The sequence below is a fragment of the Centrocercus urophasianus genome, unplaced genomic scaffold (assembly GCF_019232065.1).
Source record: "Centrocercus urophasianus isolate 14NV4802_14NV808 unplaced genomic scaffold, USGS_Curo_1.0 seq_3, whole genome shotgun sequence".
Classification (NCBI taxonomy): Eukaryota; Metazoa; Chordata; class Aves; order Galliformes; family Phasianidae; genus Centrocercus; species Centrocercus urophasianus.
The window spans coordinates 1,408,773-1,427,558 of NW_024884866.1; the positions used below are offsets into that span (position 1 = coordinate 1,408,773).

Here is an 18,786-nt window from a genome sequence, read left to right on the forward strand (position 1 = left end):
GTGTATGGGAACTACTGAATCATGGCCTGAACCTCTGATTGATCACCTGAGACCAGCAATGAGTCAGCCCTGGGAGCACAGGTGAAGGCAACTCACCTGTGCTGCTGGAAGGGGTGGAGCCAGGCTGCACCTCTCCTAGAGCCATTTAAGAGCTGACTGCCAGTGGGGAAGGATCTCTCCAGGAGATCCAGTTCACCAGAGCTTCCTACGTGACCCCAGGAGAGGGTGAGTGTCCTTTTCTGCTCTAGTATAATAATTACATAAGCCAAGCTCTCAAATATATTATATCATCTGTATATTCATTGATTGTACAAAAAGGTACATGATCTATGTCCACACGCATATAAACCAAAGACAAAAGCCTCTGCTATTGCCTATTTGTTTATCAGAATACAATTCAGCTATCCATACCAGTTGGTTAACCTGTATTATTCTGATTCAAGCAATCCTTTTGGAGCTTAGCTATTGACAGTATGCACTGGCAAGGCACAGTAAATTCCAAAGGCTGCCTCTGTACCACGCACTGCTGTTGCAAAGTCAGCTTCTTAAAAATAGTTACCCAGGAGCCTAATAAGCTTAAGTGTACAAAGATAAACCCTTAAATACAAGAATCTGTCTATATGAAAGGAAGTATTAAACATCTTTTGTTTATCAAACTTAGCCAGATAAATGAAAGGACTGACTTTATTAAAAAAAAAAAAAAAAAATCAAAGCTGACACTTAAGAACTAAGAGGATTTAGAAAGTACTCAGAAGGGCAGCACTTACGTAACACCCTGTAAATAATAAAATCCCTGATCCGTTGTGCTGCACGTTAGCTACACTCACAGTAATGTCATGCAGCAAATGTTCCCTTTAAAGCTTTTAAGATCACAAGCTGCTTCTGGCCAGTTACACAGAACATAGGAATGCTGCATGCAGCCCGCAGACTTTATGGAGAGGGGCACTGACAAGGAGAGCAGCTTCCAGGGAGTGCTGAAGTTACAGCCATCAATTCAGTTTTTGATACTTTAACACTAAGCTCCTTAACAACAAGTAGTGGACCCCTGTCTTGAATATAGGTCTTTCATGAAAAAATATCTATTAACTTCTACTTTAAAATGGAATACTGTTCATGTATTAATTCCTTTTCCTCCTCCCCCTACAAACATGAAGTGGGGTAAAAAAAAAAAAAGTTGCTAGGTCAAGCACCTCAACTTCACAAATTACCTGAATTAATGTTGTGGCTACAGCTCTGGTTCAATGCCTGCATTATTTTAAGTATTATGATGAAATGCTTTCCTCTTGTGCACACACACACACATTCCCTGCCACTTCTAAACCAGCATCAGACATACTCAGGAACTGCATCGGGGTTGTGCAACAGAGAAAATGGTTTCTGGCTGGAGTGGAGATTGATTTTTTTCAACAGTCAAAAGGCATAGGAACTTGTGGGGTAAGAAAAGAGCAGCTTTCTGATTGGAGCTGCTGCCTGCTGTCCTGAGAACTGGCATTGGCTTTTTTTTTTTTTTTTTTTTAAAGCAGCAAACTGTAAAAAGCAAACCCGAGAAATCCATCATATGACATCATAATGATAGCATAGAGTTCAGTGAACAGTTTAAAACCTCTGCCAAGAAAAGGCCAGACAGAAGTAATACATTGTTATGTCTCTGTCACTCCTCCTCCATTCTCTTCAGTGAAAATGAAGCACGTATTTGGCCTGTGGGTTTCACAGATGTTTGCTGACAGCGGAGGAACGGCCCTCTGTGTACGGAGAAAATCTGAAACTGTAAATGAAGGCAAAAAAGCCAGCAGATTCACAAGGGCAGTGACCTTTTTCTGAAATCAATGCTCTTCGGGCAATACGCGCTACGCTGCTATCACCAAGAGAAAGCCACAAGCTTTTCAGAGCTGTATCATGAATGAACCACAAAGGGCAGAAGAAAGCCAGTGAGAGACTCCTATAGAAGAGAACCCTTCACTTCTGAGAGCGTGCTCAGTGCTCCTCGCTGCTCAGGGACTAAGTGAAAAAGAAATCTTGTTTATTGTAGCCAGCATCTCACTGACACCACTAAATAGAGCTAAAAGCACCAAGTAGTTACTGAAGAAGCTCAGATGGCTCACAAAAAACTAACTTAAAGCTTTGGTAAGTCTCAACTGTTTGAATTGAGGCTTTCTGTGCAGAGTGCTACATCACACTTCATGTTTTATTCTTCTTGGGAAAGATGTTGTCGAATCTGCCCATCTATTTTCTGAGACAGAGGGGAGAGACAGTTTTTGCAAGATTTAAAATGGCTTCATAAGAATCTTATGGATTATTGGATTTTCCAATGAAAATGCATTGCCTTATTCAAAACACCCTTTCAAAATTTGACACGTTCTATTCTGCAGCATGCCACATCTCACACAAAGCAGGCAAGCCAAGGTTGTGCCAGTACCATTAACACTACCATGCTCTTAAGAGCCCTCTCAGTGCACCTTCATGCAGTTGTCTGTAAGAATGAGCCCAGAGCTGGTCCTTCTGCTTCCTCACAAGAGCAAATCAAGCAGAATATAGCACGTTTTGGCATTTGAAACCAAGTATACAGCTCTGGATCAATTAAGATGCAAGCAGAAATGCACTTTTACAGTCCTATCATATTTTCCTCATCTTACATTTTGGCATGCTTCTCCTTTGTGCTACTCCTGACAGTAAGCAAAATTTCTGACTACTTGAGGCACCCAGAGAAGTGTTCAAGAAGTCTAATTTTAGCTACATGAGGCCAGTTTGCATTTTACTCAATGGTGTACATTACCTGCCTTGAGCAAGCCTCTCGAGACCTCACTTTGCTTTGCAATTAACTGAGGAATGACTTGGGAGAAATCAGTCACATTAAGCAAAAACCAGCCTTGGCGAAGACCCTTTTAACTCTGTAAACCTGTTCTACAGATCACATTATACATAATACATTCAGGGTTGAAAGCAAGGCTTGTCCAATTTGTGCAGTTATTATTGAAGATCTGTTTTCTAAAACACCAAACCCAGGGTATTAAGCTTCCTTCAGACTACCCCTGCTGTTGTCTCTCCTTACAATAATTCTTGTGAGACAGCTTTACAGAAAGTAGGAAAATCCTTTCTAATAAATCCAAATCGGTGCTTAGGTAAACAACAAAAGAACAAATGTTCCCAGAGAACAAAACATTACACATCAAGAATGTCTGCTACAAACAAAACCCGAGGCGGCTTACAAAAAACTTGTATTGTATTGTAAACATTGATTTCAGTGCAATTTGCCCCAGCTAGCCCTCACATTGAATTTATGTGGACGTTGTTGAAAGGACAAGAAACAACTTCAACATCTCCCTAAGTGTGACATTTAATCTGAAAATTCTTCATCTCCGATAATTTGAGTATAAAGAAAAATACCACTACAGAAGGAGATGAAGAAAATCAAGACATAAAATCCTTTGTTAAGTAACTGAATTTCCAGGTATGCTTCTGAAAAGATATTTCAGCATTATTAAAATCCTTCCCCGTCACAATCGCTAAAATTAAAACCCACCACCAGCATACCTTGGCTCTCTTCCACTGAAATTGCTTGGGAATGGCAAAGAGCAGATATCTCTCTCCTCTTGGAAATTTAAAAATGAAAAATGATAAAAATCTATGTCCGTTACATTACTCAGACAAGAATTCTACCATTCCTATTTATTATCTATAGCGTACTGATGAAAACTTGCTGGAATTGAAAAAAAAATACACATACAAAGCATATGTCTTCAGATACCATTTAGAAACCTCATCCACATGTTTTTCTTTACAACAACCAGTTGTTGAAGATATTTTTGCAGATGAACTACACAAGAATCTTTGCAGCCAGGCAGATATTTGATCAGAGATAAGTGAAAACAGAAGGCCTCTTTTAGCATTCTATTACCCTTCCCTAATTATGTAATAATTTTTAGCAAATCTTTTCTTGCCTCTTTTGATGACTGATTAGATGGTAAGACAGAACACTGTAAAGAGATCCAGCTTTCACAAGTCACAGTGCCAAGTGATAGCAGAGAGCCAGAAATTACTGTCACAGCGAGTTCAGTTTAATATATGACACTCACTGCGTTAGACCAATTGCACTGATTCTTTATTACTGGCTCTTCTCCCTTGGGATCTGCACAATATACTTTCTAATTTACAGCTCTGTGCCCTCCTGTGAGAATATGGCTATCATGATTCCTCCTCTCCCTTCACGCTTTCCTTCTTATGAGTATTTAATATTGCCTATGAAGAGACCATGAATGCTCTCATTAGAACTTATCCTCGAGATCCATGAGCAGTTTAAACCTGAATAAACTTATCTCCCTCACATACATGTATATATAGATATATGTATATAAAAAGACACAAACCATCTCCATCCTTTTGTACTTTCTGTTCATTTTCTACTTGTTCCCCGCTTTAACAGGCAGAAGTGATCATCCTTCACTGCACAGCAAATGGGCTCAGGGAACTGATTCAGGACAAAACTATCAAGGAAATGCAGGTGACTTTTATCCTCAATCTATGGGTTTCTCATATGTCTGTCTGTCCTGGCAGAAGGAACGTGGGGGACAGGTGGGAGCAGGGACAGGAAGTTTGAACGTAAGAAGGAACCAGGAAACCAGAACTTCTCTGACTTCTTTCAGCTTAAGTTTATAAGCAGTTTCAGTTTGTATCAGGTTAAAATCTAACTCAAGTGCACTGTTTGATGTACAAAGTGAAGGGCACCTTTAACACGTGTCCACTTTGCAGTGGGCAAGATGAAGTTTTCTAGCTACTGATGGGCTTCCCCCAAGCATAACACTAATAAGAGTTTTCCAACAACACTGGACTCGAACCTTTTTTTACTGCATGTGTTCAAACACCGTCCAGTAAGGTGAGAGATGGGATTATTTCCAAATGAAAACTGACATTCTTTCAGGATATTTATCAAGATGTTACTTCTGATCAGTGCAGTATAATTTACAGGTCATTTCCCCCCCGCTGGGCTGTGTAATCATCAAGCAAGTATTACTGAATTATCACAGTAGCATACCACGTTAGAGGTTGTCCTGTAGATGGGTTTGTGCACAATAGCTGGGGTCCGTCTAACCAAGTTTATTTGACAGGACCGTGCCAGCGCTTCCACAAAGCGCTTCTGTTCGCCTGGCCAACAGCAATGTTCCACACTAAAAAGCTGGTACAATTTTCCATTATTCAGATTAAAACAAGCCTTCCAAGTACAGAATTAATTATGTCGTAGTTAGCAATTAAATGCCATGTAGCGTGATGCTAAGTGCTAAGAAATTAAAATTTTGTTTTAATCATACACATTGACAAAGTTTTAGCACTGTCCTCAATAAAATGAAATTACACAAATTACATAAACACTCGAGATGATCAGGACGGATTTCTTCACCACCCAAATTCTCTGGATGTGACATTATGAGCTTACAGGGAAAAGATATACATAGCCAATCCCACGTAGCAAACGTAGCACATTACTCTAGATACACCACAGTGGGGCTGCTAATTATCTATGGTATTGATGGCAACACACTTCAATCTATTAGAGCTCCCAAAAAGGAATAAATTGATCAGATTTCTGCTAAAGTACCACAACTACCTAAAAAAATAATATGAATAAGCATTTTCTACTACCAAATACACAGAGAATAAAATAAGGCAACAAGGCCTCTGACAAAACCTTCAATATTTCTTAGACTTCAATGGCTTTATTCTGGATTCATGCTGGGATTTCAACTAGAGTTTAACTGAAGAGTAAATAATATTGATTTGCTTGGACCATTGCAAAGTTTGGCCCAAGACAGAGCTCCAAAAAAGTTAGCTTTGGAAACAAAGTGAGAAACAGTCAGTGAGATAAATCACAGAAATTTAATGGCATGGCTGAGTTCATGAGCAGAATTACACCTTCTCACAGATATTCTCTAAGTACCAAAACCTGGGGAGGAACGTGCAGAATAGCATAATTTCGAGTTGTAACTGACATTCTGTCAAAAAGCACCAGTTTTAAATTATGAGCCAATTCTACCAGAAAGTCTTACTTTTCTTCAATTTCACACATTAAAAAGAATAAAAGATGGTTTGAGCAAAAATCAAAATCATGGGCTGTTACTACAAAATGAAAACTATCAAATTAACCTTGCCTTTATCTCTGCACTTTTTCAGGCAAACTATTTCATTCTTTTTGGCTGAACAAAAAGAGAGAATTTGTGACCTTCCACAATGAACACTCACACAGACCCCACAAGGTAACTGAATCACTTGCTTCCATTTCTCAAGGGTCAGATGACAGCAGCAAGGGAGGTAACTCCCTGGTATGAAGTACAATAAACACCAAACGAAGGATAAGGCAGGGCTATTCACTGTAGCCAACTAATGCATATTCCTACTTTCACAACACCAATGTAAGCTGTCTGCCCACTCTGGAAAGTGCAGCTTCTAAGGTATGAACATAATTGTGAAATGCTCATTATGGGGGTGGCTAGGATAATACACATGAAGTGGCAACAGACAAGTACAGAACAGGTATGAACTTAGGCTACAAAAACATGCTATATACAGGACACCTCTCTGAGAAATGAAATTATGGAGTCATAAACTTACATGATGTTTGTTGGCTTTTTTTCCAAGCACACTGCAGTTGATCTGCTACCTAAATAACCTTTGGAGAGTTCGCTGTGAAAAATAGACTATTTTAAGCTAGGTACCTAGTCAAATAAATTTGAAACTTCCTTAACCTGAAGAAAAAAAAACCAACAAAACCCCAAGAACTAGCTATTATTTCATTCTCAAGCTGAACTAAGCCCTAAAATCACACTAGGTTGCTCTGAAAGTAACGCTTCCTCTTTTATTATGTTGGCCTTCAATGTCAGAGGTGTATGGTGGTGGTGTTGACAGTTGTCTCCCCACCCCTGACTTACTCATAGAAATGCATCACTATCCTCAACATTCTCATACTGCTTCTATCATGTAGTGAACCACGTGCATAGCAACTATGTATGAGGACAATCTGTAGCACTTAAGAAGTTGCAGACAATGAGCAGAGCTAACTGCTTTACTCCATAAATGTTACAGACATCTCATGACCATGAGTACACAAATCTCAAAGCCTTGAACTGCATACTGAAATTTTGAAAAGCCATGATACTTTCAATGAAAATATTGTTCAATTGCCCATTGCTTCAGGCTGGGAGAAGGCCATTTCAAAACACATGAAGGACAAGAAGGTGATTGGAAACAGTCAGCACAAATTTACAAAGTGGAAATCAGACCTTCTACAGTGAGATGATCTGCCTGATGGATAAATGCAGAGCAGTTGAAGTCTGTCTTAAAAGGCTTCTGAAAAGGCTTCTGACACCATCCCTTATACAACATCCTCACAGATGAAATGATGGGTAGATAGACAGTGGGTGGACTGTACTGCTTGGCTCAAAGGATTGCAATCTGTCTGCAGTGCAAAACCCAGTGGAAGGCTGGTGATGAGTAGTCTACACTGAGGCCAGTGCAGTTTAGTACCATCAGTAATGACTCCCATGATGAGATGAAGTGTATCCTTGTGTAAGTTTGTAGATGTTACAAAAGGAGGCAGAGATGTTGATGGATGGCTGTGCTGCCAGAAGAACCCTGACAGCCTGAAGAAGCAGGCAAACAGAAGTTCAGTAATACAAATGCAGACCCCTGTACCTGGGGAGGAATAATTCTAAGACAACTGTACACTGGAAACCGACTGGCTGGAAAGCAGCTTTTCAGGAAAGAATGTGCAAGTCCTTGTGGACAAAAAACTGGCTATGAGTAAATAATGCATTTTTGCAGCAAAGGTGAATGACAGCCCTCTAGGCTGCATCAGGAGAAGCATTCCTAAAAGGTTGGCTGGAGGGCATCCTTCCTCTCTACCCAGCACTGGTAAGATGCATCTAGCGTGGTGGTATAACCAGGACAAGAAATGCACAGACAAGCTGAAGGTGACAAAGGTGATTATCGTATGGGAGCATCTATCATACAAGGGGATCCTAAGAGACCTGGGATTGCTCAGCTGGGAGAACAGAAAGCTCAACAGGATATTGAGCAAATAAAAGACGGGAGGAGCAAAAATAAGTGAGCAGAACTTTTCTCAGTGACGCATACTGAAAGAACAAAAAGCCATATGACAATAAATGAAATCCAGGAAATTCCAATTTGACATTAAAAAAACAACAACAAAAAACAACCAGAAGCAAGCAAACAGAAAGCACGCTTCCCTGAGCAACCTGCTCTGGCTGATCCTGTTAGAGCAAGAAGGTTAGACAGGACGACCTCCAGAGGTGCCTGCCAGTCTCCGCCACGCTGCGGTTCTGTAAAGAGAGAAGAATGAGAGTCTGGCCAGTACAACAGAGGAGTCTCTGCTTCAATCCAAAACAGAGTAACTGTCCTCGTACCAGACATACTCCTCTTACCTCACTACATCAGTTACAGAGGCAAACTGATGTTGCTATTGCTCCAAGAGGGATTAAAAGATAATGAGGCTATTTGCTACACAATTTATCAAATGCTGCTTGTATGCCTGCTTGGGTTATTTTATGTACTTGAATCACCTAAATTAGATTTGCGAATCAGGCAGGAAGTCACATTAGTGTGATTTGTTCATGTTGCTGATGTTTTAAACAGAAATCAAATTTCATCACAATGAGAACACAAAACATTGAAGATGTCTTTCCTAAATGTATACATTTCTAACTGGGAGATGCCTTTTCAAAAAGAACAAATTCAAGTGCATCTTGTTGCAGGGACACGTTGTACTCAAAAAATGTACATCTTGAAGGAAAATTAGAATACATAGAGAACAAGTCTGAAGTAGTATGCCAGAGCCAAAAGCTCATGTCCTTTCTGCATTCTGCTTTAAGTTAGAACCACAGGCTCTAACACAGATTGGGTGTGGGATGTTAGGGCTTGCATGCCAAATGAAGTCTGGACTCCTTTCCTTCCTTCCTTCCATGCTTATCACTGAGAGTTATCAATCAGAAGCAGCTGTTTCATACCAATTAAATTCTACAAATAAGATTTACATGAACAGGAAGAAGCACCAATAATTCTCCATCTTCTTAATCCCTCTTTAACCTTCCACAGATCTGTCTTCCAAATAAGGCTTTTATGCCACGTTCCTATATTCGCTGTATTTGAACTCATAAGCCAGAATGAGTTGGAACAACTCAGGGATACCATATTCTAGGATACCAAACAAATTTTATCAAGTCAAAAATAATTAAATCAAATCAAGATGCATTTTCATTCTTGTGTTTAATGAAAGTATTTCTGTTTTTAAAAACACCATGATGCACCTGGCCTCTCTCTCATTTTGGCCCATGAGATTTTCTACTAAAAGAGTAAAACCAGAAGGTTAATTGTAAGACCACAGTCCCCAAACGAATGACACTTGCTTACTCCTCAGCTCAGCACGGACTTTTTGAATGGCACCTACGAATGACTAAAGTATATGAAAGAGCTATAACAGCACCTGTCTTGGTCCAGAGAGATCTGTCCCAAAAGTAAATATGTAAAATATTTTGTCTTAAATTAAAAGAAGACTGAAGAGATCAAAGGTGCCTCTCTTCACACATATCCCTTTCCTATGGGTTTTTGGTCACGCAGACATGAGATCCTTGTATCAAATCCACTAGATGGTGCAATCCATCTTCTTCATTGAAAGCGTTCAGCATTTAAGTACATAAAATAGTTAATTTTTTATGATAAGAAGGTCAAACTTTATGCCAATAAAGAAAAAGTTCATTACTGAAAGATAAAAAGAACCAACAGAATGTAATGGCTTAGGAAAGACCTAGGACTGAAGCTTACATATGTTAGCAGCCAGCACTTCCACTTTCAAGGGAAGTATGACTTCACCCAATTTCAGAATATATAAATGAAGTTCAACAAAATTTCCATCACATGAAAAAAAAAAAAAAACAAACCCAACCCTAATCTGCACAGTGTATTTTAAAGGTCATAAATAGCATCAGAAGGAGAATACCTAAACTAATAGGAAGTTAGCATTTTTACTGACCAAGAAGGATAGCATTCAGCTGCAGTAATCGAAAACCCTAAAATTTGTCTTGAGTGCTTTAGAGGCAAAGACAATACTCACTAAATCCAGAATCCCATGGCTGCATTCTGACATCTTACTTGCAATCCGTAACCTAAAAGTGGCAACCTTTTCACTTCTGACTGTACTCTGCAGAGCTGGTACAGAATAAAGTCAAGATGCAAAAATAAATTAAAAAACCACTTCCAGATAGGGGGGTGAATTGTCTCCATGGCCAACTACAAATTTGATCTGGATTGCAGCCAGATTTTATGTCAGTCCTTTTCAAGTTCCCAAATGGATGAAGTCTGCTGAATTATCAACAGTTCTATACTGCTTATTACTTACTGCCAAGACGAGTCCTACACTAGAAAGGCATTCCACTGGCCTCTGATAAATTGAACAAGTGTACTGCTTTCTGCTTGGCAGGCTTAGGAAAAATTAGTAGACATTTAAAAACTAAGTTCTCTTCTCGTAGCAACTTCTGGTGGATAGCCAAAAAAGTCTTGATTTTTATTCTCAGCAACTCCTGCTTTCTCTCCTCAAACAAGATATTCTCTTTTTTCAGGAGAAAGACGACTGCTAATGACATGCTCCAATTTCCTACCTAACACACTCACACACACACTCACCAGTATGAGTGGAATATTTTGTGAAGTATAATCCCTAAAAGTCAGGAGAGTGTTTTTTTCTTCTAAGCAATATAAACTGCATTGTAATACATTAGAAAACTGACATCAAATCCATTTCTTCTGAACTTGATGATAATACTTTTACCAACTGCAAGAAGGAAGCACAAAAACCACTACCATCTTAGATATAATTAGTGTAAAACTTCTTGAGTTCCAGGAGGATTTTTTCCTAACTGAACATTTCCCTTTTGGGAAAAAATTCTCCTGGAAATATGTCTGCCATCATGAAGTTCTGTCTAAAAGTTCATCGATTTTGATGGCATGTCAACTTAGCACAACAAAAATATTTTATTTCATTTCTTCAGAGAATCTTAAATGCTTTTTATCCACTTCTTGCTTAATACCTGGTATAATGTAAACAAACAGTATGGAAAGAAAGCATTCACTCATTTATATAGAACTCACTACTGATAGTGTATTCGATAGTGTCTTTACACAGGCACTATCCACAGTGCTTTTGCCTGTCGTTAATTCAGGTTGTGCTTGCATTCACCACTGACCTTATGGAGTGCAGGAGCCATTACTGGCACTAAAAATCCATTGTAAATGTAATTCACCAGCTGGTTACGTATCAAGGGATGCGCCACCTAAGGGGAAGAGAGATGGAAGAGAAAGACAGAGAACAATAGCAGTGAGACTGCAAACAAGACAAGGAAGATAATACTTCTGTCCATTACCAAAACATTTTCCCATTTAAAAAACACATGTCATTTATCCATCACTCAAACATTTTCTATGATGTGAATTCTTAAAGATACTTTGTTCTTCCAGGAAAATACAGCAAGGGTGTTTACTCAGAGTAAGCCTGCCAAAGTTAGAGAAAAGGACTTCTCGATTTCCCTGCAGGTTGACAAAGATGAACAGACCAACAGTAAAGACTGCATGCCCATGCATCAAGGAAAGACTTGAGATTCTAAATTTAATTCTTGCAACCTTGTCAGGGTCACTTGAAGGTGGATTTGCCATCATTAATTTGTCCTTTTACAACAAGAAAAAACAGGACAGCTGTTTACCTGTGTTTCAATAGTAAATTAATACAAGTACTCTCTAGCTATCGGGATAAGAATAAACACACCACCCACCATGGCAACAAAATACAACAGAACCTTAGCAGGAAGGTTCAACCTCAACTGCTGAGCACCAACATCCATCTCTGACACGGTAGGCCCACAGAGAGAAACAGGAGGGATTACTTTCCCAGCAGCAATTATACTTTGCAAGCATCTCGCTAAAATGTGTCTTTTACTTAAAAGTAAATGTGACTCAATTTTCAATCCTACTCAGCCATTTCTTCAAGTAACACAAATGTCCACCGTTTGCATAGAAGTTACAATGTATTTAAATAAAATTCTGGATTAGGGCTCTATAAGGCTCTATATACTTAAAAGCAATACCAAGTAAGGTATTAAAGACAGAAAAAGAGGGAGAAAAAATAAAAACTAATCAAGAAATAATCATTAGGAACAGAGAGTGGATTCTACGCAGGCCAATCTACAATGACATTATATTCCTAGAAAGATAGCTAAATTCTGCTTAAGAAGGTGTTTGGCTTCATTTTTCTTAATGCAGTGCGCACTGCAAGGTGAAACAGACTATTTTCTTTTATATACTATTGGGAGAGTTTAAATATAGAGAAAGTGGTTTTTTAATGCTTAAATGGATAAAGACTATTTCCCCCCCATATTTAAAGCATTCAATTTATTTTCCATGTCAACAGTGGCATTACAACGCAGTAATACTTCGGGTGATTTTTTTGTTTGTTTTTTGAAAATACAGAAGATGTTCCCAATTATGTTATAAAATATCAAGAGTCTGATCAGCTATGCTGAATTCATCAACATCTGTCATCTGAAAACCAAAAACATATTAATTTATCCTTATAATTGGGACAAGCAGCACAAAGCCTTCCCTTTATAAATAATGTCTATTGGCATAACTAATAAATGAAAATAAATTCTCTAATTCCACCAAAAAACAAAACAAAACAACTGCAGAGTTTATAAAACCACTATTCCAACTTTGCTCCATTACCTGTATCACAGCATTGCAAAATTCAAGAGAATTCATGAATTGCACAAGGGCAGGTGACAAGAGCCAGTCATCTTTCAGCAGGCAGTGCCACTCTTCTCCTTTTTCTTCCAACTTGGTAGGTAAAGATGAATAGAGGCCACTTAGCCCTGTTGCCAGCACCTGTATTTCAAAAACAGAAGAGAAATAAGTTAGCTTCCCAAACGTTCATCTGTTTCAATAGCATTGCCACACAACAAATCATTTGTCTTGCTGGTTTTAGTAGCATGAGAGAGTGTTATGATTAATTCAGTTTCCTCTTGAAAGAGTTATGTGGCAGAAAAACATGAGTATTTTAAAGAGTCTTCTATATAATATAATTCTTCCAGGAGCTGCTATCTGGGAGAAAGAGATGGGAAAGAGCAGGTTGTCTTACATTCTTTATCAGAAATGACAATTTCTTTTTTAAATGGTTATGAAGTGATTTTACATTTCCTTTCAACCTCTTCCAGAAGAAGCAATCGCTGTCATATTCTATAGTCTGTTACATGGGGGTGATTTGCATGTTACCATCTACTTATGCACCCATGAAGTTTTTTCAGTAGGAAATAAGAGAAAACAGAAATGGTGGGGAAGGCATCCCTATCAACAAAAGTGAAGTTCAGCCTCACTGTAGCCACAGATACGTGTTGACGTTTATTCACAGACACTGGTATTCAGTTGAGTCCACGTCACAAAAAGGAAAATAGTCAGTACATGTAATTTTTCATCAACCTTTCCTTATTCACTTGGAAGAAAAGAGAAGAAATAAAAACTTGAAATAAGTAACTATACAGACATAGTTTCCAGTGCTATTAAGGCTTATAGCTGGTACATGCACATCAGTTGTAAGTTTTAGTTACAATTCAAAAAGCAAATTTCCAACAAGCTTTTTACACGGTACTGAATGTATTTTGAGTATTGGCAGTTTCAGAACAAGCTTTCAATTATTATTATTACTTGAAGCTGGAAATTTTTAAAATATTATTTACAATTTTTACCCTTGTGACATAATTTTCTACAACTTCAGGACACATTTAAGATGATCCTAATTTTAAGGACATAAAGACACAACCTGATGGAAATCTTCTTAGCTGTCATTCAGTAGACTCTTGCAGGAATTTTTCCTCTTTTGAGAAACAGCTACTTGATGTCTGCATGAATATAAAGTTAAAGCCCACAGGAAACACAAATGTTTCATCTATTAGAAAGCAAACCGTTGACAAAGTACAGCTCAACAACCAAGGGGATTTAGGTCCTGATAACATGCAAGTGTAACCAATTACATATGCTAACTCACTTAGTTGGACAAAAGCAGTCCTTCTAAACCTTATCTATTCCTAAAGTCACGTAAATTGAAGGATTTCTTCTGGCATAATTAAGCAAATATCATGAAAAAAACTACTTTTTCACAAACAGATAAATACAACATAAGTGTTTTACATATATGTGTTTGTGTTTACATATATATATATTAAAAAATACAATAAAAGGTTGCAGGAAATATACTAAGAAACCAAAAATCTAAAGCCACTGAGCACAAGCTTTACTTGTTTAATCACATTCTTCTGAATCAAAAAGCTTTTTTCTACAGCGTTGGTAGAAGAACTCAAAGCTGGAAGACACGACGATCTCAGCAGACCTATTAAAATATATGTACTGCCCTCCACACTTGTACTCACAAACCCAGACTTCAGAAAATTCTAGGAAGGAAGAAATTCTGAAAGGAGAATTTGAGTTTCGTTTGTATTGCTATTAGTTAATTAATGCAAACTTGGTTTTCCATTGTCTGCTTAGAACTCAATTGCTATTCATAAACACACACTCACAGAAAGCAACCTGATTTTCAGAACAGCATTCCCGATGCGTTTCTCCTTGACATGGAAGTTTAGTTCTGAAGCACGATACTGACTTTGGACAAACTACACTACTTGCAACTAAAGCAGCAAGCTCAAAATCACTCCACGTCTTCAGGTGAGAAATTCTTTAGTTTGTCTGACCTACTGAAGTAACAAGCGACAGATGACTTTCGTTATGAAGTAGCAAATGGCTCTATGTGAAATTACATTTCTAAAGCACTGAGGAACATGGCTTCCTCTATTTAGAGAAAAAGCATTTGAAAATTTTCCTAGAAAAATATGGTATAATTACAACTACTGTTTGAAATTATTAGCAGAACTCTTCATGTTTTATAAGAAGGCATACTAAGTAATACACAAATACAGGCTACATGGAGTTTTAACAGAAGATGACAATCATCAATGAAAATCATTATAAAGGGAAAGAAATGAATGAGTTCACATCCCAGGAGTGTAAGGATGGGTTTTGTTGTTTTTTTTTTTTTTTTTTTACTTTAGACAGCATTCTTTCCAATTTCTAGATTTTAGATATTTTATTTTAGAATTGTCACAGCAGTCCTACAGTCCTACTTTTACAAGCCTTTCCAGTAGCTCCTTTTTCACCACTGGGTCACGAGTCTTTCTGCTTTACGAACAATCTCCTCAACTAGGATCTTTGTCTTGGTTCATAGAAGACATTGTATGACTGACTGTGATTTGTCTCAGACACATTACATAAACAAAATGCTGTGTTGTTATTATGTCATCAATTGCTACCCAGCCATCTTATTTACACATTTATATCAATTTCTTACCTTTAATATTTCTTTTTCCTCCTACACCTGTAGTTCTATATCTGTATAGCCTGAACTTCTCAAGTTCATTGCAGCCACGCTTCTTTCTGCTTTAATATCTACTTTTCCAAGTTGTGGTGTATTTACAAAGAAAAAGTGTTATGGAGAAGCTGTGAGATGCTATCCTGCTCAAAATTCTACGTAAACGCTCTTTTCCTATCATAATAACAAACACATAACACCTTATATCACAGACTTCGGAAACCTGTAGGTCAAAACATCATGAAACGATTTGACCAAAGATACAGAAAAAACCTGTGAGAACTTAACCTGACAGTTTGTCTGCCCATTCCATGTTAAAAACATTTTTTAGTGAAGTGTCCTCACCTCACTTCACCTCTGAGGCATGTTTACACTACACAGTAAGGGGCAGTATAGAAAAATCAGTGTATTAGCAACCAATTAGCCAAGGAATCTGAGACATCCTCACTACAGCGATACTCAAATGCAATCCGTTACAGCAAAGGACCGTGCTACCTGTTTTGTAGTGCAGATGTGGGCTCACCTACTATGATTCCAGCGATATACAGCAACTTCACTGCTGTTCACCAGAACAAACCAGTACTTGAGCCCATCACACTCAAACACAAAAAAGATTTTGTGCCAGCAAGCTAATTCTATAGCAATGCATTGAAATTTTATTACAGACTTAGGCCAGCCTCATTACAGTTCAGACAAGTCCGATTTTAGCACATTTTGACAAGAGGCCATCTTAATTAGAATGATTGTCAATCATGGCTCCCTGCTGTTTGAAGGTTAATATAGCTGGCTTTTATCTTCAGTGTAAAAAGGATTTTTCTTTTTTAATTAATTGGAAGATGTAATTATGAAAGTTATAGCGTGGATCCAATAATTGTATCTCAGGATTGTCTCAGGGACAATCTAACTACCAAGTTCATATTTTTAGCAGTATCCATTAAATAGGGTCAAATGGAGTCTCTCAGCACAAGACGCCTGATGCAATATTTACAACTGACAGAGGAAGCCATTTACAAGTTTCATTTTGGAACTTACAGGCTTCCTGCAGATTGTAAGCCTGCACAGCTCTCAAGGAAGATAGTAATGCGAGAGTAAATAGGGACCTGTGGCTGGAATAACCGCTGCACAAATGTTGAGGTGGAAGGGCAGGCCAAAACCTAATGCAGAAGAACATCTTCTCTGCAGAATGATACTTGGCTTTGAATCCACCCGTTGCAGATCTCAAAGCACTTTTTGTGAGCAAGCATGAAGAAGCAGGTGCAATAGTACAAAGCTGTCAGAAAATTTATTTGTTTGATCACTAAGATATTCTGTTCACGAAGTACAACTGATTTGCCAGATCTAATAACGCAACATTACTACCAAGTTTTGTAATAGACTACATAGCATGATGGTGTTATGGCCAAGACAGCCATTGGAACCTCGTGATCCTTGACAAAGAGCAAGTCTCCCATTTACAGGACTGTTCAACTGGTGTTACAGTATGGTATACAGAACTGGTGTAAACAAGTTCCGCCACCAGAATCAGTAACCTGAGAAAACAGGGTTCACTTCTACTCCCTTCACTCCCAAAAATTTTACAGGGTTCTTAGGGTGAGCTAGATCAGATTCCTTCTCTGAAGAGTTCTGCTCTACTCCTATTAGTTTTCCAATGATACTCACCGTTAGACTGCAAATAAATAAATAAATAAATAAATGGGCCTATTTGCATGGACCCAAAGGAAAGGAACTGCATTGGTATGGAAACATGCAGCAGGACTGCATCTGGAGTCAGGCCTGGCTTAAACAGCACTATGTTTGTGAAACAGTTGTTAGCAGAAATAGAAGAAGTAATACGTTACAACACATCTTTATCAGAAAAGACACAACAGGACAAGAAGAATAAAGATGATTAGTTTAACACTGAAGATCAAGCAAGAACAACTTACTGGGCAAAAATAGGTGTTTTCTGCTATGTGGTTTGCAACAACGTTGTTTTCTGCTGACAGGGACATAATGAAGAGCAGTGCATCACGAGCCTGTTGGCCTACTCTTCCTTCTCGATGAATGAAGGGAATCAGAAGGGAAAATATGAGGAAATTGGCAGCTCCTTGGTCCTCACTGGTGTGGAAAAACAATTCTAGAATGGAAGGATCTTTGGCTATTATAGAACAGAGCTGATTCAGGAGGACAACTAGCTCTGTTTCCACTGTTGGAGTAGCTGTTCCTGAGCAGGAACTCAGCAACATCATCAAAGGCTTCAAGATGGGCTTGTGATGTAGCAAAGGCTGATGAGACTGGGTTACCAGCATTTCATACATTTTGAGTTGCTCAATTTTTGTCTCATCAGTGAACTCTCGCCGCAGGCTCCAAAGAAAAAGCTTCTCCATTATGTTTTCTGAGACCACAAACTCTAGAATGGGTCCCATGGAAGCATCCTTTGCTTGCTCCTCAATGAGTAAGAAAAGCATGTGCTCCACATAATTCTGAACAGTGCTGGCTTCATCAGGTGAAACTGCACCATACTTGGCCTGGGTATTTTTCAAAGGATCATGTTTCTCTAAGATTTTTAGAACCTAAAAATAAACAAAAGCAGATCAATCATTTGAGCATACATTTAAAAATATTCACTTACGTATAAACGTAAGGGGAAAAAAGACCTCAAAATTCGTAACACAGAACTTAAAACAAAATGATATACGTTGTATTTACACTTGCAGTTTCTGTCAGTCAAACCTTCTACACATAAATGTTTTGGATATCCTAGACAGAAATTTAGTTGTTTTCTTTCCCCATTTTTATAAGGACCTGAATTTGCCACTTGTCTCACTGCTGAGAACTTGGACTTCTCTTAAGCATTAAAAAACTAGGTTAAGACTTCAGAAATTGTGTTTTAATGTTTGCAATAAGCTTCTCTGTCAGAGAGGACTAAAAATCACAGGGCCCTTCATGCTGAGTAACTGAGCTCAAGGACATCAACGCAGCAAGGTGGTTCACAGCAGTAAAGAAGTCCACATAGCTATTCTCTCTTTGCCACATCTTCAGTGATATCTAATGGTCACCACTGCCCCAAAACTCTTGCAACATTCAATATACATTTCAAGACTGAGTAATAATTATTCCAGCATTCAAACCCCTGCATTAAATTCTGTTCTGCATGCAATCAATGAAGCTCATTGTCAGTGAAAAAGCCACTGCATTTAGTCCTTTTGTGGAGGATAACTGCCACAAAACCACAATGGAACAACAGCTCCTGCCCCAACATGAGTGCTTAACTGCAGTTAAGTGGCAAAAGATGGCTCTTGAACAGCACCTCATTAACACTGGAATTATCTCAGAAACACTAC

At 38.4% G+C, this 18,786-nt stretch overlaps 1 protein-coding gene and 1 long non-coding RNA gene across 7 annotated transcripts in view; one reads left to right on the forward strand and one right to left on the reverse strand.

The window, feature by feature from the left end:
- Positions 1–18,786, reverse strand: part of FHIP1A (FHF complex subunit HOOK interacting protein 1A) — a 78,099-nt gene that overhangs the window by 18,180 nt on the left and 41,133 nt on the right. For all 6 annotated transcript variants that reach the window (XR_006170472.1, XM_042828371.1, XM_042828367.1 and 3 more), the window contains 3 exons: positions 17,389–18,015; positions 12,775–12,933; positions 11,244–11,330 (listed from right to left, as the gene is read on the reverse strand). Coding sequence is in view for 5 of the 6 variants with exons in the window: in XM_042828371.1 (XP_042684305.1) it covers positions 11,244–11,330; positions 12,775–12,933; positions 17,389–18,015 (873 nt within the window). In the remaining variant the exon portion in view is untranslated. The remainder of the gene's footprint in view (positions 1–11,243; positions 11,331–12,774; positions 12,934–17,388; positions 18,016–18,786) is intronic.
- LOC122165441 lies at positions 119–15,552 on the forward strand. Its single transcript, XR_006170473.1, has 4 exons — positions 119–225; positions 4,421–4,498; positions 6,163–6,245; positions 14,640–15,552. It is a non-coding gene; the product is annotated as an uncharacterized LOC122165441 (long non-coding RNA).